Below are 27,612 nucleotides of genomic sequence, written 5' to 3' on the forward strand. Positions count from 1 at the left end.
AAAGAGTGCACTGTGATACTCCAGCTTTGCATTTCTATTACTATGTTGTGATTTTCAAAGAAAAAAAAACAAGCTGAAAGTTAATTTAATCTAATGAATAATAATGACAGATAGAAATCATTAAAAGGGAGTTCTTAAATGGTCAGACTCAGCAAACATTTTCACAAGGAAGCAAAAAAACCCACAAATAAATCCGAATATTTTAAGTACAGTTATTATTACCAAGAACAGAAAAATGGAAAAAATATTCACATAGTAGGGCATCCTGCTCCAGTTATAATGTTAGGACTAGAACTGGGAATTACAAAGCTACATAACATGCTTTGCTAATTTCTTAGTTGACTCCATGCAATGGCTTACATTACATTGGTAATGCTATATATAGCTATCCATCAGACAATCATGTATATTACTGTTTATTTTCCAAAACATATGAGGTCCACATAACATATTTAGCAATCAAAAGTACATGGCTAAATAGTCAGTGCACATGCCGCAAAAAGTTCCATTGTAACCAGATAACGTGACATTCCCTACATGTGTGCATGTTTCTAAATATACGCTGCTTCTCTTTTGTACCTTCTCTCTTAGATATTTGTCATTTTGCACTTAGCAATTTGGAACACAATTAACACTGACCTGACAACTTCTAAGACATCTAGAATAACTTCACCCCCATCCCCATCATTTTTCCTCCTAAGCACATGTGGGAGGGACAGATAATTTTTTCAGTTAGCAAAAAGATTTAAAAGAGAAAGGGAAAAGCTGTTTATAAAATTAACCTACACTTGAAATGTTTTAATCATGTAGGCCCCTGCAAAAATAATTACTTACCGAGTCTTCCGAATCTGTCAACTGGATTCAGTCATAGAGATATTTGGGGGGAAGGTGCTGGTTGTCTTCTGACAGTGGGATCAGCACAGCATAATTTATCTTATAATAATAGATCGGCCTTTGTAAAATATGACTTTCAGACACTGATTAAGATGCAATTCAATTGCTGTTTCCCTTCCTTTTAATTTGATTCATCATATGTTGAATAGTTGTAAATTATATTATAAAAGAAAGATTCAAATCTGAACATGCTCTGATGACAGAAAGAGGAACAGAAACCTTTCTTTGCCCATATGGCATACAGCATTAAAATTACATTACTCACTTTAACAAAGTGTCCTTCAGTGTATCTGCAAATACAGTTTGCTCCTATTTTCAAATAATTCTAGGTTGTCAGAATGAAGTGAAGTAGCTTTAGCAAGACTAAAGGATTAGAGTTTGACAACGGTAAAAGGGTCAAAGTTTCTTTCTAACATAACCTCAGATGTTCTTGACAGTTATAGGTACTACACCCAGGTTTTATCCACTGATTTAAGGACAAATCAGCTTTAATTGTAACATGTCCCTTTGGAAATGAACACTTTTGCTTATATTTTGTCACAGTAAAACAACTGACTTCAACATGAAAAAATGTTCTTAATAATATTTTTCCCATCTCGTTGTACAATCATTATATAGCTATTAGCATGAAACACATTATTTTCACTTGGCTGTTTTCAGATAAAAGGTATCTGCGCTTGGCCTGACCCCTCAGTTCAGAACATTACATCCTTGGGACATGATACAATCATAAACAGCTGTTTGGAACACTTTCTGCTGACTCGGAAGAAAAGATAACCATATGGAGAAAGAATGAATAAAACACTTAAATTTTCTTCTGAATTTCTGTATACCTGAACGCATAGCGTCTTTTTGAATGCTTTCATAATCATGCCAGTCCTTCCTTTTCAAGCCATCAGTCCAGGTAAAGAACTGTCTGTCTCCCAGTCCCAATGGAAGTGTCTGTGAAAACAGTAAACAAACAAACAAATAAATATATACATACGTATATGGTTTGTATTATTACAGAAGAACATTTATAATATGACACAGGCAAATAAAATATTTTGTTTAGCCAATGCAAATATTGAAACTTCACTGTGGCAAATAAAGCTATTTTTCTTAGTGTGAGAAAACCATTAATTTAGTTCTTGGTATATAATTAATCGAAGTATGTCAAACAACTTGTGCTTAACATTTTTCTTTCCAGCAGTGTCCTGCTATGACTGTTTGGTAAGACGCTCATGGAATGTAAATGGACAGTTAAAACTGAACAGGCTTCAAAAATGCCTCATCCTTCAACTAATGAAGTACCTTGATATTTTTGCTTAAACTATCACTTGTGCAAAACTGGAGTTATAGTTACTGAGGACCTTTCAATGTTTCCCTTTAATTTGAGGGTTTGGTGAACTTTGAAATCCTGTACATTTTTCTTCATGGTAAGAGATAAGGGGGGAAAAACAAACAAACACCTCTCCCCCCTCCCCCAAATACCCAGCAAAAAAGCCCTGTACAACATGCAGTTGGTGGGTTGAGTCCCCCTTTCCAAACCGCATATTCTTGAGTAAAGCTTAGAACTGCTTTTTGCTTCTAAGCAAATCTGTCTTTCTACAATCTTCCTTTTTTTTTTTTACCATTCTTTCTGCCAAATGCTGGCATTTTATAAAAAATAAAAAAGTACCATTAGAAGTACACATAATTTAGATCTGTAGGAAGCAACACGAAGGTGCAGAAGCTTTCAAATAAAGGTAACCTTTTTCTAAATGTTTAATTTACAAAAATGTGGTAAAAGAAGTGGAGAAAATTATGATAAGCAAATAAGATGATCTACCATATCTGTGCTGAAGTGACGAAGCAATTCATCGCTGCTCAGGAGCAACATGAATACTCTAGTTCTGTTAACCCTAGGTTTGAAACAGTAAGTTGTCCAGAATGGAGGGTATACATATAACGCATGTGCCAAATGTTATCACAGGGTGAGTGAAAACACACTTGAAAAGCACTTCCATGGAAGCAACATTTGACCAGTCTTCTACTAGGAAATACTTCAAGCTCTGCAAAAATCTTATGCATATGTAAGAGTGATGCTCTGAACTTCATGTATGAAGTATGTAAACCCAAGGAACATTGGACTCACCCATCTTCTCTTCTTACTGATTTTACACTACGGGCAGCACGAAACTGGACGACACTCAGTGGCTCCAAGTGAAGTTGTACCAGCAGTTTCAGTTAGCGTTTCTCTTTATAGGACTGGCAAATGGTTGCCAGGCTACATGATGTGGATCTAGCAGCTAAGCCACCCTTAAAACTGGGGTTCAAAGGCTTTCAGAGTTGTAAGCAAGAGGTGAAGGACGCCAGGCATGGCTGGTTACCCTTAAGCAAAGGATGCTAGAAATCCTGACTGAAAAAGACCCATGCAGAAAATCTCTGCTTTGGGTCAGCTGATAGTTCTGAAAATGTTAGATATTCAGGGCAAAGTGTTGTGAGCTCAATGCTCCCCAATAAATCCCTGAGTTACTGAGAAAAACCCATCACATTCTGCTACAGTGACCTAGTTTTTTAGTTTGAATATTAAAGGTAACTTATGTTACATATCACCAAAATGCAATGCAGCCTGTGTTTTTTCTTCTGGTACATCTTTTGTAGACGTATTTCAAGAAAACGCTTGGTTCTCCTGTTTCAATATAATACAAGTCAGAGGTTCACATGTGGAGGAACTGAAGATATCCTCATAAAACTACTTCATATTATCAAAATATCTAACCTGTCATGTCCTTGAAATGGACTCATTATTTTCAATAATTCCTAAGTTCAAATAATGCTAATATTCTAATAGTAATGTGAAATAGCTTGTTTCTTAAAAGTCAGAAGCATAAGGTAGAACACAGGCTGCAACAGTGTTATCCATGATTGATGAGCCCAAATTCCTAAAATCATCCATTTTGAAGCACTAACTAGGTCTTTAAAAGTCAGGTCCAGACAGACTGGCTTCAATTAAACTTCTACCCCTTGTCAATATTGGTACAGCTAGTGTCAACCACTTGGTCCCAAAAATTCCAGACTATCAAAAGTAACAAAAGCAAAGTAAACTTTACTTCCATGAACTTTTATTCCTGTGCTGGCTTCTTTCCCGAAAAATAGTGATTTAAATGGAAAGTTTGCAGCATACTGAAAGAAAGTTGAGTATCAGAGCTTATAGCTGGTTTCCTGTTGACTATTTGTATTTTCATACCATGACTTTCAAAAAATACTAATTACTTGTAGCTACTTTACCTGATAACATTTACAAGTCTAATACACCAGGGGGCCCTCTTGCAAGCATAATATAGTTAAATAAATACATTTATGAAAATTAATCTAGCAAAAGGACAAATATAAATCCAAATGTCATGTGATACAGAAAAGCTAACTGCAGTCTTGCTGTGGCTCTTATTTCAGAGGGGATACATTGCCCTAAGAGCAAATAGGAAACAAATCCAAAATCATAGTGTTGGTGCCATCATAAGTCCCTGTTTAAAGACTGAGAGTTTTGTTTGGATGGTTGGTTTTTTTTTTTTTTTTGGTTGTTGTTGTTGTTGTTGTTTTTGTTGTTGTTGTTTTGTTGTGGGTTTTTTTGTGTGTTTTTTTGTTGTTGTTTTTGTTTTGTTTTGTTTTGTTTTGTTTTGTTTGGGTTTGGATTTTTTTCTTTTAATAATAAATTCTTTAACTCTTTCCCATCAAAATATATAGTGTTAAGAGAAAGCAATACCATGGTGATTTTTTAGCTCTAACATCCTCTCAGTGCAGGGGTGAATGAAATACAATGCCCTCACAAGTGGCTTCCTGAGAGTGGTATTCAGATTGCATCACCTCAATGGGCAGTGAACATTGTGGCCCTTAGAGAGACTGGACCTCACTAATTTCAGCCTGTGTACACACTAGTTATACATTTGCAGTGAGCATGAAACAGGGCTTTGGAAGGGATGTAGAGTTCCACAGTCAGGCTCTCTGTAAAGAGCAAGAGCTTTGCAGTGAAAATTCCACAGCTCCAAAGAAATCAGAACTGTCTTCACTCCCTCAACTAAATATCTCCTTTGTCAGCAAGTGAAGGATTTTTTTTTTCTTCCTTTTTTTTTTTTTTTTTTTTCCCTGATGTTGCTATATTGCTTAACAAGATACAAAAGCACTTGGGAAAACTTCCTCCATTTCACTTCTGCCTAAGGGTAAACAAATTACAGATCGAAAGACCTTAAAACAGAGTTTCTGGAATGTTTTAAAACTGCTAAAAGGCTCCGTTATAAAACTCTGCCTAAGTATGCTCACATGCCTTCTTCTTCCAGATGACAATGACTGGAAGAGCCACCATTTCTAAAGCATCTCTAGCTGGCAAGTAAGCAATGGAAGGAAAAGAAAAAAAACAACCAACCAAAAAAAATTTAATAATCTTATTCTAACCTTGTCTTCACCCTAAATACTCTTCTTTCTCAGTTCTCTGTCTTTTTGGATACATTGACTATTTACACTATTGTGCAACAAACCAGAGCAAACTGTTTTTGTTTTACACAGGCTATGATGATTTGGTCTAATGGCTAGATAATAACCAAAAATGACCAATGTGGTGTAACGGCTAGGTAATAACCAATAATAACCAAGATATGTTGCTACTTGTAAGTATACACAAGAAAGCCCAGAAACTACATCCTAACTTCTACAGTCAATCTCAGAAAGATACGTTGTGAGTAGGTGATTATGAAGTCACTTCACAAGTTCGAATGTGCTAACAGATACTGATTCTGAATTTTCACTGAGCACATATTTAACCATAAGCTGATGGGCTAAGCTGAAATAAAATTAACCACACTATAGAAGCAGAAATGCTACAGAAAGAAACAAAAGGAATTCTTCATTTTAGGGGTAACATATGAGCAGCCAGATCAAAAAGGATTAAATTAATGCTAGAAAATATCTTATGACTTCAGCATAAAATTGGGTTTAGACATTTAAACAAATAATCAAATAAGCTTGGCTTCCAGGGCATAAAATTTGAAAATTTAAAATTTATCAAGGATTATTTATCTGTGGCCAAGCAAATTACTGAGCCATAGATGACGGGAGACAATGTCTTCTGGAGAATACATGTTTGTTATTTGCACATTCTGGGTTCTCATAAATAGTGGTAACACTGCACAATTGGTGTGAAGTCCTAGGTCTACATGTGTCTGTAACTGCAAGAACAACAATACTCTTTTGTATACATGAGAGACTAAGAAATGAGAAGCAGGACTGGAGAACATTGTGGTTCCTTCCAACATAGGCAGTAGGGCCTCCTTCCAGTAGAAAACAAGGTATGAGAAAGGAGAAGGCCCAGGCACCCCCCCTTTCCCTCCAGTACCTCACCCCTTTCATCAATATATAGCAATGAAAAAACAGCACAGATGATTAGCTGAAACATACTCAGGGTTTTCCCCTCCAGAACATTTCTATAAGTCACCCACAAATAATACAGTCTGCCTCTTAAAGTCCTGTACCTCTTGAACTCAAGAACTATTTTTATCATTGCAGCACTATTGTAGTAGCAAATATCACTCTGCATACAAAGAGCTGGATTTTGACTGGACGTCAAAAAAATCCTACAACAATTTATCATCCAACCATTTGTTATATGTAGTATGCAGCTGTGAGTTTCACATTTTTAAGTGTTTCAGTCCAAAAGGGATTACCCACCTACAGTAACATTACATACAGCATCTGCCTTACTATTTCATTTTCACATTAACCTCAAACCTTTTGGGATGCAAGACTGATGCAGTACTACATAGACTCAGAAGATTCTTCTCCTCTAGAGAAGACTCAACATCTGGTTCAATTACAGAGAATATGATAAGCCCAAAAAATAGCACAATTATCAAAAACTCAGAGACTATTAGATCCCTCAGAGAGGGAAAAAAGCTTCTCTGCTGTGACATTTGAAAGCTCGAACTTGGAAACAAGTGCCTTCATTGAATAACTCATTTATTTTTAATTTTACTCTGCGGAGGCAGACAATTAGAGGGGACTCAGGCAAAGGAAGATGATACATCAGTGGAAATGCACCATTCTAAAATAAAGAAGAGATAATTACAGATTCTCTTCGAGCCTGAGGATTTGCTCACTAGCTTGAGGGTTATTTTACTAAACACCAACATACAATCAAATACTGCATTAACAAAACATCATATGCTGATCAGCACAACCATTTCCAATTGTTTAATGAATTTTAGGAAATCATCTTCCCTAGAACATAAGCACTTGTTCCTGCTCAGGAAAAGATGCACATGGGAATGTAAGGCAGTAAAGAAGTGCTGAGATTAGACACCTTCAGGGATGTTTCAACAGAAGCATAAAAACAATCTCTGACTCCCCTTTGTTCTTGAAATAAAAGATTTTGTATAGTGTTTATAAACAGTGTTGTGTAAAACAGATTATTCACTGTTTTTTTTTCCATCCTCCTGACACAAATAACTCTCAGGACTCTAAGCTCTGACCAACTACTCTGACCAAACAAGACAACAAAAAAAAAATCAGAACCCAGTGAGCAATTAAAATAATTCCTTTATGAGAATAAAGGATCACTTTTTAAAGAGTGGTGTCATTGGATATACTGCCATAACACTATGTTTACTATAAATCAGCTGCAAAATCACAACATGTCTGTTTGCCAAATTTCTGTTCTGGTATTATTATAAGTATAGGAAGACAGACATTCTCCTGAAGCTTCTTCCCAAGAGTTCAAATGGTCATGAAAATTACTCGTTTTGAAAGATTTCTCCTTTTTCTGTTTATGTTAAATTCTAGCACAAGACCATCAAGGTGAAATATTAGCACTACAGCACCCAAATCTCAAGTCAAGAGCTCTCCCACTTACACATATAAGCAAAATCCATTCTGGTGCAGTGCCTGGCTGAGGATATTAGAGATGAAAACCAAAATATTATTTCCCCTACGATGTGCTTGATATAAAGCAGCCTGATAGCCTATAGAATAGGTATAAAATCCAAACATCACACTATCTCATCTCTATGCCTTTCTGCTTAAGCTCTGAATATCGTCCATGTGGCTCTCCTTTCCTGTGCCTAAGAACCAGAAAAGGTCTTACATTTGGACTTGCGACATATTACTGAGATCTATGTATAAGTATTATGCTGAACAAAGACATGCAATACAGTCCTAAAACACCTATGAACTTCCCATCACAATAAAACGGAAGTATTGCACCTAGTAACTTGGATCCACCAGGGTATTTCCTAAAGATACCAGAAGCAAGCATCACACAGTCTGAAGATGTCAGTTTTGAACCCCCAGCCTACATGTTCCTCAGGGTCCTTCTGCCGGATGCTGTCCCCCTGGGAGACGAGCAGAGGCTGTGGTGGCATCCATCCTGCCCACTGGGACACCCAACACTTGCCACTTACAGATGGTTCCGGTCATTCCTGCACCGCTGCTGGCCAGCCATGGTCTGCCAAAACTGCTGCCACTTCAGGGACACATGAAAGATATCCGGGGAGAAAGGAAGAGCGGAGATAGCCAGAGGGATATTTGGGGGACCTTATGCCACAGCACCGCCCCTCCCACTTACTTCAAATAACTGACTGCTGTAGATCTACAGGTTGAAGGACCCTGAGGAGAAAGCAAAGTTTGTTCAGTAAAATGCAGAGAATTACTATTTGCTATCAAGAGAAGGTGGAAAAGGCTCTAAAGCTCAGAATCTTTCAAAAACAAGGAGAATGCAGAATACATTCAGATATACTTACTGCCTTTTAATTTTATTATTATTTTTAACTACTTTCAAAACATTTCTAAAAATAGAAGCCTGAATTGTTTTCTAAACCCTTGACTTGATGCAATATATTAGAGAGTTGAGGACATGATTAATTTCTTCATATGCTCAGATTTCCTATGCCATTTATTTGTTATGTCACAGCAAATAAGTGTTCATGCACTGACATTTACATTAGTAGAAATAATTAGCCCAGCACATCAAAAAAAGGGCAGCACTTGATTTAGTCTACGATGTCTGAATGACTCAAAGTTATTTCATTTTTGAAACACTTATATCAGACTTGCTGCGCTTTTAGTTTCTAGAATATCATGGACAACCAGGTAGCATCATGCCATCAATTCCAAATTAAAGCTGGTAATAATGTTATTTATAAAATGCCAAGCTCCCCAAGCATTTCATTACTGTGATTTTTATAGACAGGTATAAAACCTGTTATTGCTGCACTATGGTTATATTGTTAAAGTCAAAAAACTGCAGAAAAAGAACAGTTAAAACATGAGTTTTAAAAACATCACAATTTCCTACTGACCCAGTATATGAGTGCTTAAGCACAGGGTGAATGAGAACTCTGCAAGGATGTATTTGCATGCTGGGAAGTTGTGATTTATCATGTCAAATTATGGAAGATTATAGGCGTTTAATAATATACTTTGGTATGAGAAGACTAACAGCTTCTTTAGCACAGATACTGTCTTGCATCCATCATTCATGGATTAAGATCTTGCAGGATGCACTGCCACTCAGGATGTAGAATTTTAAACACACATATTTTACAAGTTATCAGGGAAAGGCTTCATGGACTCCTACTATGTCGACTGTATTAGGTGTCACCCCAAGGAAAGTTCTGAGCTTCACAACTCTGATGTATGTTGACACTATCCTCAAAAAAATTATTTCTCATTTCTTTTAACATCTCAGTTTTCCAAAACATGCATTATCACCTCAGTGAAAGGACCACGGCAATCCAGTTAATCTGTTATAACAAGTTACATGGCATCTCTTATTACTATAACACAGAAGCAACCAGAAGGTTGACATTTGCATTTCCTGACTGCTATGAATGACTCAGGTAACAGAGGCAAAAGAATTCTAAATCCCCAAAAGAATACAGCCGAGCGGGATAGAATAATGCCAAGTAGCTATCCTGGGCACATCACAGTGTGTCTGAACAGATTTTTCTGTATTTCAGTTAAGCGTCCATTGCCTTTTGCACTTTCCCTCCGCACCACTGAGAAAGGTCTGGCTCTGCCTTCTTTACCCCTCGCAGTCAGGTATTTATACGCACTGGTAAGAGGGTATGAACACCTCATTTTGTTAAGGTTGAACAGACCCAGCTCCCTCAGTTTCTCTCCACACAACAGATGCACCAGTCTCTCTGGGTGTGGTTGAAGACATCACCAGCTCCACAGACAGGGAATAAAAGGCACTGAAGTCTGAAGGAGTCTGGACTCTGCATCTGTTGAACACCATAAATTGCCAAAGGTGACTAGCAAAGTCTGGCTTCCTAAATGACACAATTTCAACTGACTGCAGAATGGAAGGCAGGGTCTATACTGAAGGGATAATAAAAAATGATTCTTTAGAGTTTAGCAACCCCCACCTCTTTTTGCCTGCTGGTCTAAGCTGCTGACAGATTTGCTCTATAACTGAAACACCTACACCAATCTTTTCTTAATGTTTTATTTTCACTTGTCTCAATTCCAACTTGGTGAAAAGAAACAGAACTCAAGTAACATAGGTGTCTATGACAGAACTAAATGAACTAAAGCACACACTGAAACTGTGCTGCTTTATCCAGGTCTCCTTCAACTCAAGAGTGCTTTGCCAACACAACAGGGTAAGATTCTGCATCCATACTTGACTATTCGTTTTCAGCAAGTGTAAAAATCATACCTGATATTGTGTTAATGCTGCATATTTTTAATGACTGCCTCTTTCAGAAGTTATTTTTTTACATTAAAAAAACATGAAAAAAAAAACCATGAAAAGAGTTTGAGGAGACTCAGTAGGATTTTTGCCAGCACAGCTGTTGGCCAGTTTTTGAACCAGCAAAGGTCTCTAAGAGACCCTTCTGATGAGCAACAGAAACAATGATTTTGAGTGACTCCTGAAAGAATTCATCATATGACAGGTTTTAGGGTTTTTTTTAAGCACGGGAAATTATAAGTATGTTCTTTTATATAAACAGACTTTCTCTCCTCCTTAAAAACAAACAAACAAAAACAACAAAGAAAACACAAAAACCCAACCAAACAAACACCAACCAACCAAACACCGCCCCCCCCCCCAAACCTAAACTAAACCCTGTGTCCATGGCAAAGAATCCTATGGCTAGTAATTTCGTTAATTTTTAAAATGTAATTTTTTAAAAAAAGAAACAAAGATAAATCTATTTACAGTTTGAGGACTGATTAATTTTTTTACTACCTTGAAATATTGCAAGGATTAATATTAAAGATATGGTAGCACTTATTGTTAACAGGTTTTTCAGATATAAATATTTTTCCACATGTTTAGAATAATGTTGTGTAAGACAACAACAATTTCAGAAACTTTTTATATTTTTTTCCTCCTTTGGTGCACCTTGTACTCATCAAAATTTTCACTTTATTCACAAGTGTTCCATTCTTCAAATCTCAGTGGTACACCTGGTAACAGTTTTGCAACAAATCTGATACCACTGACCCAGCAAGATCAGAAAAAAATAGCTACCATATGTTACTGCTTTTTTACAAATAACTCAAGCTGAATTTTTTTTTTGGCCTAGTCTGTTGCAATAGAAACGTTGCAAAAAAATGTCAGATGCAGAAACTAACTTTATCCAAACTTGCTACCTGGTATGTTTTAATGCTAAATAAAAAATTTACTATAAAAAAAAGAGTTTCTGCAGCAATGAAATAGCATATTCCATATTTTTTACTTCAGTATAAAGCAAAACTTAATTTGGTCTCCCAGAGTATTTGTAAAAGCCAATAGCCTTCTATGAGTACTTTTTTAAACTGTTACAATAGAAGAGTAGTAGATATTTTAATGAGCTTTAAATTCTAATCTCTAGAAATAAATTACAATTATATGAAACAGCCTCTGCATACAAGCGAAATACAGTAACTTTGTTTTACGCTGGTGTCTGAACATTTTCCCAAAAAGAAGAAGGAAAAGAGTATCTTTGAAGTTGTTTGCTGATCCACAACTCAACAGAATTCACATTCCAAGGCCACTTATTTGCAGAATACTTAAGTTTCTGGCAATGCCCATACAGAGAAGGAGGAAAACACCATATTGTATTGCTGAGTGTCACACAGTGCTAAATATGTTTACAAATACTACAGACTACCTATATTAAAGAGTAAACTTTTATGCAAAGTAACTTGCAGAAAGTAATGCTATTCCTATTAGGAGTCTCCTTCTTCCTGCAAAATCATCCATCAGTTCAAGAAATGGTATTAAAACCCACCAATTACATGTGTTATTAATATCTGATTTTGGAATTTGTAGTTTAGGTTACACTGGATTAAAAAAAAAAGAGTAAATGAAACCATGATGGAAAAGAATTATTCTCTTGCACTTAAAGGAGACCTTGAACGAAACTCATCTGCTCAAATGCAAGTGCCAACTCTTATCAGCAGGCTTCTGATGCTGCAGCATATATATCATTACTCAATCTCTTGAAGAATTCTTTCCATTGGATAATAATTTCCATTGTCTAAGAGATTTTCAAACAAACTGCATAGACTGCTGCAGAAAGAAAGCCAATTAAACATAACTGACAGGTTTACATTCTTGTTCAGCCTTCTTAAGACAATACGGAGCTGATAAGGAGACCTCTTCCAAGGTCTTCGGAAGCACGACAATTGCTGTGCTTTGTGTGAAGTCAATGTGGATTTACTGAGGCCAATGGGAGTCTTGCTAGTGCTCCCAGCGTGATGAAGTTTGAAACTAAAAGAACGAAAATTTTCAGTCATTGCAGGTGTTCACAGATGACTTGAGAGAAGTCTAAGAGTCATGTACTTTTTAAAAAAACAGTTCCTACGCTATGAGCTACAGACTCTGTTTCACTTCCCTGTGTAAATTTAGATTACATTTAGATTACATTTTTTCCAGCTTTCACCCTTCTACCTGCCTTTTTTTTTTTTTCGGGGGGGGTGGCGCGGGGGGGCAGGGAGGAGGCGAGGGAGGCAGAGGGATTTGGTTCTCATGCTTTCTGAATCTGACTTAACTCCATGTTCATTCCATTCTCAACCTCATTCCCACAATGATTTATTTTCCTTCCTTCTAAGTGTTTTTAAGTCAAGCTATTCCCATGCAAATACCTTTTTATAGGTAACTCTCTAAGAATAGAGGAGATCTGACAAAATAACATTGTTTAGTACACTCCTTTCATGTGAGAAAAAGGTTTTCAATCTCTTTCTGCCAGCTAAACAATAACACAGAATATAGTGAATACCTTTAACATACCAAAAGAGAATAGATTTTGCTCTCCTTTGCCCAAATCCAGTTAATTGTAAGAACAGGTCAATTCATACTGAAGATGTTTTGAAGCATCTTAGTACTAAGATATTATGGCAGCTCCTGGTGTTTCCCTGTCATGCACATTGTTGTTGAAAGCCCAAAACCGGATTCACTGCTACAGAAAGTTTTAAGCCATGTTTTGCTGTGTGAAATACAACAATCAGCCACAGAATCATAAAAATGTATCTGGAAGGTTTTTTGAGACATAACTTTGCCCCACCTCAAATCAGGACCAGGTATGCCTAAATCACTTCAGTGAATTATCTAACTAATCTGCCCTTGCAGAAGTCCAATAGCAGAGACTGCACAAGCTCTCAGGGCAATCTACTTCAATACTTCATTATTCTTGCAATTAGAAAACTTCCCCTTTCATCTAACCTGCATTACTCGCCGTAATTTAAGCCTTTTATTTCTTTGTTCTTTTCACCAGGGACAGGAATAAAGTATTTCCTTTCCAGTAGCTAAATTTCATGGACATGAAAATTATTCTCTCCTCTAGACTAAATGCTCTTATTTTTTCAGCTTCTTCTCAGCTCTTGCTGCTGACCCTGGGAGTATATGAAACTTTGAAGAGAACAGCATTACTTTGTTAGTAATTGGATAAGACTAAGGATAGCAAGTGTAAACTGCTTATTAAAAAACCCAAATAAGCCAACAAGAAACATTAATACTAACTAGACCAAAGAACTAAAACAAGTACCTGGAGGTGATAATTTCTTGAAAATAAGAAAGATTAAATTATTTATGGTAACATGCTTTTTCCCTCTGACTGACAATAAAGTAACCTAATATACGCATGTTGTGCATTCATATACTTCACACTTCCAACCCAATCCAAATGTATTTTATGAAGCATTAATTAAAAGCGGAGAAATTATTGAAATGCTCATAGATAATTAAGGCAGTCAGGACAGAACTATGTCACAAATCTGAAAAGATACTGAAGTTCAACGGGATTCATATACTTAAAATTACCAAACTACTATCAATTATATCTACCAGGTCTTGCACTTCTCCTGCTTGTGCCTGAACAAATGCTGATTTTTCCCCTAGCAGTGATAGCATATTTAAAGAATTCAGACATGCAGAGAAACTCTTCCCCAGGTGGGAGAATAGGAACAGGAGTGGAAGAAGGGAAGACTTATGAGAGGTTTTAATGAACTATTTCAAATTCAAACAATGACTTCATTTTTTCCTCTGAACCAAAAACTTTGAAATTGGACAAACAGATTATCCTCTCTGTCAAATGCCATTTAAGCTGACCTTTCCATTTTATGCCAATAGCTTTCAATTATAGAACCAATCACAGTATATTTCACTGAACAGAGTACTGTGATTAATTAAATCTAATTTTATCAACAGCCAGAATGTGAATAGCATATTAAAGTAAGGTGAAATAACAGCTTTGATTGATACACTGAGTTTTAATTTCTAATTCCTTGTCTCCCACTCTTTTGGTAGGAATTAAAGGTTACACATCACTGAACAGGGCAAGCTACTGTAACTCAAGCATAGCTCCCAAGATTTGACCTTCAGTTTTCCTCAGACTGTTTTTCCCTTGTAGTATATAAACACTAAACTCTGATAGTAATGGAGCTATGTGCAAAGTTGTGGGTTTTTTTGTGGTCCAACACCTGTCCCTGCACATGACAATCCCACAGTTCACACCATGTGTCTGAGAGTGTTGTCCAGTCTCTTCTTGAACACTGTCAGGCTTGGGGCCGTGACACCTCCCTGGGGAGCCCGTTCCAGTGCTGCACCACCCTTTGGGTGCAGAACCTTTTCCTAATGTCTAACCTAAACCTTCTTTTCTAACATGGGTTCATTACTTGAGTTAAAGACAACCTTCAGTCTTCTAAGAACCAGAATCCATGCTATGTATTTAAATTTGCTTTTGGTTATTAATATAAACAGCTTAATTTTCACAGGCACCCACAGCTTCTATTGATGTCAGCACTTAAGTCTGAAAATGTTAGTGTTAATTACTGTATCAAAGCATCCTGCACTTGAGAGCCTCCTGTGACATTGCACCAAGGAACTGATGCAAAGACTGTGCTCAAGAGCCATCTAAGTTCTGAAAAAGCATGGTAGACACAGAAATGGTACTGCACTTCCCAAACCCCTCATCCCTGAGAAAAGGTGCTGCAACATGGTCATACAGATCGCTTCCATAACCTCCTCTTCCGAGGGTAATTTTTCCAGTAAACTCAAGATAACAGACCCTTCAGCCAGCCTCCTGCTGGGTCACAGCTGTGGTGCCGGTTAACCCCGGCCCTCGCAGAGGCTTTCATCCCAGCAGGCTCACGGCTTCTGCAGGTTGGCTCTCCCCAGGCCTCCTGGCTGAGAGCTTCTACCTTTGCTAAGTCTCTGTGCATAAACATAAAACACTCTTATTCCCTCCGTGCTACCTTGGCTGAACTCAGTATCCTTATATTCCCCAACAGATCCGATATCCAGCTATGCTTCAGTGGCTCTCAGGCAAACTCCAGGGCTGCCTTAAAGGCCAATTCTCTCTACAATCAGGACCATTACTACCATGCAGACACAGAGGAAAAATAATATTATTTCAGCTAGCACCATGAGTAGCTGTTCTTTAAAAATTGTCTTTTTAGTGATGACTGTTACAATTACAGGGATTAATATTATTAGTCCCCTTTTTCTCTTAGCTGGATATTTCAGTGCTCAAAAAACCTGAACTGTAAAATGTCTGGGGAGGAGTCAAGAAGGAAATGCATTAAATTGTCAGTTTAATATATATTAGAATCCATGGAGACATTAAATTTCACTTTTTGTCTATGAATGTTGAACATTAGTGAGGTCTCAGGTATGAAGACATTCAAGTGAAATATCAGAGAGATATGATTATGCTCATATATAAAGAAAGTTCACAAGGGAAGCTAACAAAGGTCTCAAACACAGAACTACCATAAAACTAGAACATAAAACAGATGAAAAAGAGAGATGCAAGTAAACGTGATTTTAAAAAGTCTATTAAGAAACGTGTATGTGTTTCCACAAGCAGAAATTACATGTAAAAAACCAAAGACATTGAAAGTAATTCAGTACATAGTCCTATTCATGTATGTATTCCTAACAAAGTAACGTGCAGACTGAGAGCCCAGAGACATCACTTGGGTGACTTGAGAACAATTTTGGAGGAAGCTGACAAGCCTTAAAATAAAGAATTTGTAAGCACAAACAAAATCATAGTACTAGTTGCATCCTGATATTCCTTGTTCCTCCCATGTCTCCAGTTCTGGAGACTACAATGCCTACAGCTATAAACATAATAATTTTAAAATCCCAAACACACAGTGATTATATGAAAATACAATGAGGTTGCATGAACTATTTGCATCTCAGCATACCCAAAACATAAGGAAAAAAGAAAATAGGGATAAACAGGAAAGCAAAAGATCACAGACCAAGGAAGTGACAGCTTTTTTTTTGTACATTTGTAATTTATAGTTTTCTTCCTCTACCATTTTACTCATACACATAACTCTTCCCTACAGATATAAAACCAGATATTCCTTTCTTCAAGCCCTGAAGATAAAAAATTTGAGTTACATGAAAACCGACCTGGGAGTGATTCAGTATTTGGAGGCACAATCTAAGCACATTTGACAGAAACTTAGTGAGGTAAAATTCAATACTAGATGTTCCATAGATAAAAGACAGCACTGAAAGTCACAGATCTCCCTAACTTTAAACAGAAACCAGAATTGTGTATCCAGGTTATATCTGAAGATGTAATTCTGTAATACCAGAGTTACTGGCATATGACGGCTAGCACAGCATATTCCTAGTGCTTATTATCCATTTAACTGCAAAGGTTTCACTTCTAAATGTTACATTAGCACTCTGGTATAAAATGGCTTGGTACACATACGATATAATGAAATATTAACAGTTCAACAGTGATTTGTAAAATATCTTAGAAATATATTTAAAGATATAGAGATATACAGTAAGGTCCTTTCATTATATTGTAGTGTCTATCACCACATTAATTTTAACATTCACCAATACATGTGACTACAGAAGAACAACGGAAATATCTGTACCCCTAGATGCAACATAAAGCTGTTTGGAAAAGCCCATCACTTAGTAAAGCCGATAGCTCACCACAAACCCTAAATGAAGCAAACCTCTGATAGTCTTTTACTCCCAAGCCATTTTCTGAGCAGCAAAAGCCGAATCCCCAGAAACACCTGTGCACAGTCTTGTACACCCCTGAGCTCAGACAGGTGAAGCCTGTTATTTTCTAATTGCAGGTGAATTATCAAACCCAGTCAGAGTGAAGAAGAAAAAGCCTGAATTTCTGCTCTTACATGTACTCAGCATGAACGATGTTAACAGAAGTAAAACAAAAGGACATGTTTTTTTACTAAATTGAACACCCACACCTCTGCATTCATGCTCACTGGAAATCTACTGAATACAAGATTTTTATTTTTTTTTTAATTTAATGGAATTTCAGAGTGCAAATAAATCTTATTAAGCTTATCCCCATGGACACATTTTCAGCATCAGTATCAAGAACAGCTGTAATTAAAGTTTTATTATAGATCCTTCACTATGACAGTGTCCAACAGCCCTAGTTAAGAATCATAAGCTTACTATGCTCAGTAGCAAAACGTAGTTTTCGCCCAAATGTGTTTACAATCGAAGCCTAAACAGATGAGCAGAGCAATATCAGCAATGAAACAGTATCATTCACCACAGAAAATTATATTTTGCGTGCTCTATGAACCTAATGAGTACTAAATTCAAGATACAGTCATAGAAATCAATTATTTCTCTTTTTTATTAAGGAACAGTTACGTTATTTCAGAGAAGTTTGCCTTGTACTCCTCCCAAGCACCTACACAAAAGGCAGATCAGGTTTTAGGCTGAGTTTCATTGGCTGATGAGAGTCAATGTTTCAAGACCTAATGAAAGAGTTGGGGGATAATCTCCATACCTCTAGGGCATTAAAATCAAGAGGAGAATGCTTCATGTTTTATACTAGGGACAGTAGAGCGGCATAGTCAAGGTAGCAGGCTTCTCCTTGTTCTTTGTCAAATCCAGGGAGAAAGATACAACAGCAATTGAGACGCTGATGCCTGAACAAATACTCAGCTCTACAGATGAACAGGAAAAGTTGCATCTCCCTGAAGATATGGAGAAAAACCCCTAAACTTTCTATTTGCTTTCAAACAAGGTATCACACACTATCCTTAAATCAGAAATAACACTTTAGCTCCCTAATTTTTCTTATAATTGGACTGGAAATTTTATAAGATACTATTTTCTTCATACACACCCTTGTATATTAAACATACCTGTTGGGTTTTACACAGTCAACTAGACCCATGCATTCCTGGCCCCCAGTATGTACCTCTTTATCTTATTCACACAGGTATGGCACCGATGACATTGGTGGTGATGCCAAATTGCACAAATAGCACTATCAGTAAAGGCCTCATGTCATTCTGCTCTTCCTGTAGAATATGTGCATGATATACAGTGCTTTGTCAGGACATTAGTGCACTCATTACCTGAATCAAGCCCATACTGCATGTAAAACCCTACAGAAAGTACATCACTTGGGTATTGCAACATCTCCCCCATGATGTGTCCTGACTTGGAGAAGTCCTCCACCACACATCCTGGCATGCAAACTCACACCTGTCATATGCCCACAGTTTCATTTTCATCGGATGCTCTGTATTTACCACCATTCAGTACTTGTCATTAATCTATGCTCAGGTATTTGTCTATGTCAGATGGTCTGTATTCAGCACCATATAGAAATGGTTTAAGAACAGTTTCTTTTAATGTTGCTGCTACCCAATTTAACATACAATTCTCACAATGCAATGAGTAAGAACAGTTCTCCTTAAGCTGACCTGAAGAGGAAATAAGAGCTTCAAGAGAAGCTATAACTTAGTCCTTCTCATACCAGAGGGGGGAAAAAACCCTTCAGTTATTATTAATAGTCTCTTCTGAGATGAAAAATATAATAATTTCCTCTCTATATCTAATATCAATATCTGTAGCAAATGAAATTTAAGCAATTCATTCAATAAGCAATTCAACTAAAGCAATTCACTCATCTCAAGACTCATTCAATTTCTGCAGCAACTGGCTGTAGCTTCTTTTGAATTCATTAACGTTTTCTACATCTCTTTAAAGAATGGGATCATCCTTTGAATCAGTGCTTGATTAATCACCAGGTGCCTAGGGCTAATGCATATGTGGAAAGGGAAATCTCATCGTAGAAAAATCTTCTGGAAGACTTTGACTTGGATTTGTGTATGCATATATATATACACACATTTATAAATAGCTTATTGTTTCTCTCAATGAATTAAAACTATCTGAAAAAAACGTGATTCTCAAAACAGAATTTAGATAATGTAATCATTATAAATGTTATTCTAATATATTTTCAACAAATACTAAATTACTAAAGCGTAACTTGATAGCAAATAGTTACACTATGGTCGTTCTCACCAATGGCCCAGCCTGGTCAGATCACCAGGCTCCCAAGCAGTGGGCTGACCTGCCCGCTTGTCCCTTGCTGCTCCCCGCCAGTCATACACTGAAAATATTCCTCGCTTTCCCAAATTGAAAAGGCCTGAAAAACAGTTTTAAGTAAAAAATACACAGCTCACCAGAGAGCTGGAGATACATTATCTAGAGAAATATAAATCAGTAAGTGGGGCATTATATAATGTGAATTAATACTTAATAGTGACCCAAGTAATTAATAATTAAAAAATGTGAAGTAAAACCAGTATAAAGTCAGCCAAAATGTCAACAACAGCAGCCACAAAACCACCACTACAGGACCAGACTTGTGAACTGGAAACTAAGAAAAGGTCACAACTTAAAGAGAGTTTTCTCCAGAAAGCTGTTCTTGAGGCGTGAGATCATCCATTCACATGGTGATCTGCAAGATGAAACACAAAACCCAGCACCATCCACAGCAGAATATCTGCTCAAGTTGCTTATTAAACATTACCCAAGAAATACGCTAAGTCTGCGGTAAACTAAATCTGGGGAACAACAGATGGAGGTCAATTTTCTGTGGTTCGTGGTGAACCTGAGTTTACAGTGGCCCAGAGCCTTCCTCAAAGTGCCTCTGGTGCAACCAGGCAGCCGGGTGACTTCTGGACTGGACACGAATCATTTACAAGAAAAACACCATACTGCTAAGGCCATAATGTGGTCAATTAAATTAACGTACCTGAAAACAAATGCCACACATCACAGAATATACTTGCCATAACACATCTCTAGTCATAAAAAGGGGAATATAAGGTAAAATAAAACCAACAATGGAAGGGAAAATCAAAAAGAAAAAATGTTTGCACTGTCTGTAAGTCAAATCAGTATTGAAAAAAACCTGTCATCTATTAAAAAGGTCTTGATAATGGAGATATTACTAAACAAGCCACTACATGAAAGCACTGATAACTGATGTAATTTGTTGCTTTAAAAAGGGTAATATTCTAACAGGGCAGAATGCAGTCTATTAAAGGCAACAGGCTGTATCTGTACTAATACATTGAGAAGTGCCTGGGAGTAATTTTGGGAAAGGGAACATGGCTCTTCATAACTGTAAACTGTTAGAACGATCTCTGTCACCTTTCCATCCTTTGCTGAACAGCCACATGCATTTTTGCAGTGATCGTATTCCAAGCAGCAATTTCCACCAGATGTTTTTCATCGAGACACCCTGGTTTAGATACCAGGTGCTGCACAGTACAGATGCTGACCACTCTCTGATAGCTGGCCACCATTCACAGCAAAGTTAAAAATTTGAGCTATTACACAGAAGAAAAGCACTGCTTGGGCAGAGAATTAATGCAACACAGTCAAACAGCAGCTGCCACATCACATAATCCAATCTCTCTCTTCTAACATTTACATTTTACAAATGTGAAAAATATTAGCAAACATTTTCATACCTGTAAAATACAGTTAACTGACTTCATGACAAAAATTTATAAACATGAGCGCTGCAACACTCCTAACTCTTATTTTTCATCTCAGTAAAATCAAATCCTCATAATACCTGCTGAAAAGACTAGAGGCATTACTTCTTGTGGTAACAGAGTACTGAGGAGCATAAAAAATTTTCATTAGTGCAGTTAATTCACAAGGTTTTCATGATCAGTTGCTACATTTCAATTCAGGCACATGAAAGATACAGTAAGATTATCAAAGACTGTAAAAAAATACCATCTATAAAACAGTACTTGCAGACAGGAATAAAACCTGTAGTTACATTGTTTATCATGTATTCATAACCACTATAGTTTGGATGCTTATTAACTGAAAGTAGAGAGAATTATTAAAGTGCCAGAGTTGTTTCCTGTACTTTCCTGTTACTTACCATCAATAATACCAGCATGCAAATGGCGTATGACAATAATTTAATCACAAATACTAAAGTATTACAGCTACTGTACATTCAAAACTGTATGCAGACAAACTAAAAAGCTTCATGGTCTCTAATCTCATTGTCAGATAATTGTTTTCTGCTTAGTTCTCACAGTTTAGTATAATAAACATGTCTGTACACATCTGCATCAAAGTTGTGACCAGCATTTGACATGCGACCTGTGTTTCAAGAATGTATTTCGACTGTGAGCAGCTGCCACAGGTAAGCTGTCGACAAGTAACTGGAATGCCTGTCACCTTCTTGGATGGCTTACACAAGTGTCGCCGGTGGTGATTGCTATCACAACATAAGGACTTCACTCTTGAAAGAAGCTTTTGCTAAAGAGCATGGCTTACGTGAAGCTGAGTAGTGGGTGACATAAGAACAGAAAGACACTTTGTTTAATAGAAAGTCTCTTGGCCATAGATGCAAGAAAGGGCCTGCCCGAAAAAACAGCTAGTCTAACAAGTAAGGATGGACACACGGGAGAGCTTGCTGTGTTTTGTTACTCTTCCTGAAGATCTGAAACTTTCATACACCCTGGGCCACTGACTCTTTGCATGTCATGCAAATCCCATGTTGCTTATTTTATTTGGTATGTTGCTCACAAGGGGCTATACTAAAAAGTAATTGCTCATGGGCAAGGAATTGGGGTGGTGGGGACATATGTTTTAGTTCCTGTGCAGTCTAGCATCCTAGAATGTTGTGCCAGGAGGAAATATACTAGCCCATGTGAATGAAATGTGCAGTACAGTGCAGGACCTTTATACGGGGAAGACCCAGGAGATGCCCATAGGAGCACAGCACCCTTTCCTACAGGGTGAAAATGTAGGAAAATGCAAATATAGCCTGGACTACAGTCCCACAGTACACCATTCCTAAACATGGTTATCAGAAACAAAGATGGAGGGTGCACTAGCAGTGCTGAAGAAGTATTTTTATATAACATTGTAAAGCACCAAAGAAAGTATCTGTATTTTAATTGGGTGTCATGTAAGCAGTACTATTTGTAAATTATTCTCATCTTTGTGCCTGTCTGGTTTTCTGCAAAGTTGCCTCTTCGAATTTTTATCAGCTTTTTAAAATTTCCAGATAGATACTATTCTCAAAAATGTTGACATATGTTTGTTTGTCCAGTTACAGTTCTTACTCAAATACTACAAAAAACCGCCAACACTCTTGAAGCAGCAAAAGACAGTGATTCCAGAGAATAATGAGTATTTTCTTTTAAAGGAGAGGGGAAAAAAAAGTTCATAGTTATGCAAAAAAAAGGCCTGATCCACCAACTTCTGGCATTTTCAACTTGCAAGCAATCTGGATGACCTCAGCAATGATGTATCAGTTAGCAAAGGCTGTGTCAACTTACAGAGGTCCCCAATCTCTCTTTCCTGAGGATTACATAAGGTCCTTTATGTACTATGACTGTACTACCTGTTGCACTGAATATTTTCTGGCAAACAGGTGAATGTAAAGGAATATAATTTCCACACAAGGTTATCTTATATGTTTATAGCAGCACGGTATAAACTACATCTATGTTGAACCTATTTGTGTTGTCCATTAACTTAGTCCATTCCCATCACAGAAAAACTAAAAGGGTTATACTTTGGAATTCAATGCCTATTTTATTTATATTATTTTTCCATATTCTGAAATTTTGCTTTTTGCAAACTCATTAAGATAGATTTCAATTTCCATAATATATGCAATATATTATTTTCACCATTCCCAAAAGAAAAATAAATCCATCTGTGCTAAAAGGTGGAAGTTTTATACCACCAGTAAAATAAATGCATTTTTTTCTACAAAAAATAGAATATTTTCGTTAATGCTTTACATTTAACATAACATTTAACCTAAACTCAGAAGACACAGAAGTTTATCTTAAAATAATTTCATAGTTGTAAAAAGAAAGTCTAAGTCTTCTCTACACAGCTGTAGTATTGGAACATAGCTCCTGATGATTTATATACTCTTGAAAGGATTTTTCTCAGGTTTCCTTTGTGGCTGCTCTAAATAGCAAATCTCAATCAAGTCTCATAGTAAACTCAAAGAATCTCATAGTAAACTCTCACAGAAACTTTAACTTCACCAAAGGGATGAATATTATATCTGTGATATTTTCCCTACACTATCCTTATGCATTTGTTTATGCACTTTTAAAATCTATCCTTGTTTAACAAGTGGAAAAATATTCTTCCGATCATAAATTTCTCGTGAAACTAATTTCTGTATGGTGAATACAGTGCTTCCTGGGACTGCAAACACTTTTAAAGTCAAATTACAAGGGGCGGATTTTTTATTTTTAGAAAAGTTTGTTGCCTTCTTAGGGTTTGTTTGTTTGTTTCTTCTTCCAAGACGATACGTAATTAAAAAGCACAGCTAAAGAAAAGTACAAGCACACACACAGGTATGCATATAGCATTAGGGTAGATATTCTTACAATCCAAATCCACCCAGAAACAGAAATTCTGGTGGGCAGAATGAAGTCTGGTTGAATAGTACTCTGAACACTACTTTTTTACATGCTGAGTATCTAGTAAGCTCACATAATAGTAATTCCTATATTATACTGCAGAAGAGTGCCTCACTCAAAGAATGTGAGTAATCCAGGATGGGGAGCCCACAGCACAACAAAGTTCAGCCACTGACTCCATCTGTTCCCTGGTGCAATACATTTTCTTTGCACAGATGGGATGAGTGGGACTAAGGAAAGGGAGTTGAATTTCCCAGACGAACTTGTAGAAATAAAGAAGATTATTTTTAAAGGAAGAGGATGTTTTTTACTGACACCATATGTCATGTATTGATGTAATATACTGGAGAATAAAGGGCAAAGGTGCCCTCTCTGCTTAATCAGAAGGCTCAGCTTGAACTATAAGGGCATTTTTAAAATATCTTTCTTCGAGTGCTTTTAAAATTGGGTATCGCTATAAAATTTGACTGCTGTGCCTACACTGTTTCCTATCTAGTGTATCCACAGATGAGTTAAACTTGATGTCTAAGTATCATGAGAAGCTGAGGGAATATATGTGTCAGTGAGCATGGGGTAGACACATGGGAGACCTGAGACACCAAAGGAAGGATGTCGGACCAGAGTCCAAAGACTACAGGAGTGGCCAGAAACCCAGCATGGAAACAAATGATGTTCCTCGGCATAGGCTGAGGATTTCAGAACACTTCACACCAACAGCCCTGTGACCACATGGAGTGGTTGTAGGTCAGGCAGTAACATCTATGGACATGTACTGAATTATGAACTTCAAATCACCAGATCACAGAATCACAGAATGTCAGGGATTGGAAGTGACCTCAAAAGATCATCTAGTCCAATCCCCCTGCTAGAGCAGGTACACCTAGAGAAGATCACACAGGAATGTGTCCAGGTGGGTTTTGAATATCTCCAGAGAAGGAGACTCCACAACCTCCCTGGGCAGCCTGTTCCAGTGCTCTGTCACCCTCACTGTGAAGAAGTTTCTTCTCATACTTAAGTGGAACCTCCTGTGTTCCAGTTTGCACCCATTGCCCCTTGTCCTATCATTGGTTGTCACCAATAAGAGCTTGGCTCCATCCTCGTGACACTCACCCTTTATATATTTATAAACATTTATGAGGTCACCCCTCAGTCTCTTCCAAGCTAAAAGAGACCCAGCTCCCTCAGCCTTTCCTCTTAGGGGAGAGCTCCACTCCATCCTCTTTGTGGCTCTGCGCTGGACTCTCTCCAGCAGTTCCCTGTCCTTCTTGAACTGAGGGGCCCAGAACTGGACACAATATTCCAGATGTGGTCTCACCAGGGCAGAGTAGATGGGGAGGAGAACTTCTCTCGATCTACTAACCACACCCGTTCTAATACACCCCAGGAGGCCATTAGTCTTGTGGCCACAAGGGCACAGTGCTGGCTCATGGTCATCCTGCTGTCCAGCAGGACCACCAGGTCCCTTTACCCTACACTGCTCATTAACAGATCATTTTCCAACTTATACTGGAACCTGAGGTTGTTCTTGCCCAGATACAAGACTCTACACTTGCCCTTGTTATATTTCATTAAATTTCTCCCTGCCCAACTCTCCAGCCTATCCAGGTCTCGCTGGATGGCAGCACAGCCTTCTGGCATATCAGCCACTCCTCCCAGCTTGGTGTCACCAGCAAACTTGCTGACAGTGCACTCTGTTCCCTCATCCAAGCCACTGATGAATAGTGCTGGTCCCAGTACCAACACCTGAGGCGCTCAACTAGATACAGGCCTCCAACTTGACTCTGCTTCATCGACCACAACTCTCTGGTTTCTTTCCTTCAGCCAGTTCGCAGTCCACCTCACTACCCAATCGTCCAGACCACACTTAGTTTAGCAGCGACGCTGTGACAACACTAATTAGCAGATCTCATCCTCTCCACTTGTTCTTCCTCCAAATTGTCTTGAACACCTGTGAGAGTCTAAGGCTTACAGCAGCACAACTTTCCTGTGCAGATATCAGGACAAATAAACATGTGGTCTTAATTGCACAGGATTTAGTATTATGTAAAGACAAAGGGCAGATTTCAGCAGATGCACACAGAAGCATGATGATTATAATCAAAAGCTGTAACTGACAAGACCACTGTATTTTTTTTCTTAAAACATCTTGCATTTAAAAAAATGTATTAATTACATAACAGACTTACATTACCCTAATGTAACAAATTATTTCAGACAATTGTTTTAATATATTACACACATCTACAATATGTATAGCATGTAGTATGTATGTGGCACGTAATTATTTTTCAAGTTTTGTCTGACCTTTATTTATGATAGTTACTTGTTATCACAGAGTGACTTGTTGAATCTTGGTAGATTTTGCTACAGGGCTACATAATAAATTTTAAACTAACATATGCATGGTCAGTGTTTATGGAACTATAAAATACACATTCTAGTTCTGCTTGAATAGATGATGAGTCATTGCATTTTTAAGCTGAAGCACAAGAGCTTTCTTGTGTTATTAAAAATCTCATGCGCTGTGAGAAGTATGTGACCTTTTAAAAATAAAAGTGTGAATATTGATGATGAAAATAATCTGTATTTCTGTGATAGCAAGTGATCATAAATATAATCATTTGACTGTAATCCATATTAATTGCATTGCCAGTTTGTATTACATGCACATATTTCATTTCTGTCTATGTGCTTTTGTTTAAACAAACAGGCTAAATAACGTATTCCTTCATTATGTCATAGATTTTTAAGTGTAATTTGCTATAGTGTAAACAGAGTACAGTGAATGACTAATACAAGTACAGTAAAATCAAAATTACTCACAGGCACCTCCTGTATATTGCAGAAAAGATGAAAGAAACTCATGCAGCAGAATGCAATTCACTGGACAAGCTCAGGGCTCAGAGCTGATGGTCTGTCTAGCTCTCTAGCAACTAACTGGGACAGAAAGTGAGGGGACACATTCAGCAAGTCCCCAGCTGCTCACAGGCACTATTCATGCCTGTAGTGATAACACTGTTAACAGCAGTGAGTCCATCAGGTTCCAGACTGGAGTCCAAGGGCAGTGGATGCCCCATAAAACAAGGGGGGAAAAAAGCGGAAGAGAAGAAACACGCTGTACACATGCTGACAGTAGAGAAGAGGAGAGAACATAGAAAAATATTATTTCCAATTGAGATCTTTCTGTCATTGACCTAAAAACTGTTATTGCTTCTCCTGCCATCATTACTAGGAATACTCCACCTCATATGGTGTGAAAATACAGATGACTAGGCATGCAGACATGGCAATCAGACGCGTAAAGGAATTCCAGACGGCTTGGAATGAAAAGAAGACAAACGAACAAAAAACAACCAACAAAACCATTTGAGGTCAGAGGTACCAAAATGAACCATTTTAACTTCTGAAAAACGAATTTTCTTGAGCCCTAAGTGTGATGCTATGCAATCATCCTACTTCTGTTGGAATCTGAAAAAATAAAACTAAAATGTATCTGTAGTCAATGGAATTCTAGATTTA

General features: G+C 37.4%; 1 protein-coding gene across 2 annotated transcripts in view; it reads right to left on the minus strand.

Annotated features, from left to right (window-relative positions):
- Window positions 1–27,612, minus strand: part of GALNTL6 (polypeptide N-acetylgalactosaminyltransferase like 6) — a 456,378-nt gene that overhangs the window by 291,420 nt on the left and 137,346 nt on the right. For both annotated transcript variants that reach the window (XM_071807705.1, XM_065837689.2), the window contains exon 2: window positions 1,728–1,836. In XM_071807705.1, the coding sequence (XP_071663806.1) occupies window positions 1,728–1,836 (109 nt within the window). The remainder of the gene's footprint in view (window positions 1–1,727; window positions 1,837–27,612) is intronic.

This window comes from Patagioenas fasciata, chromosome 4 (assembly GCF_037038585.1).
Source record: "Patagioenas fasciata isolate bPatFas1 chromosome 4, bPatFas1.hap1, whole genome shotgun sequence".
Lineage (NCBI taxonomy): Eukaryota > Metazoa > Chordata > Aves > Columbiformes > Columbidae > Patagioenas > Patagioenas fasciata.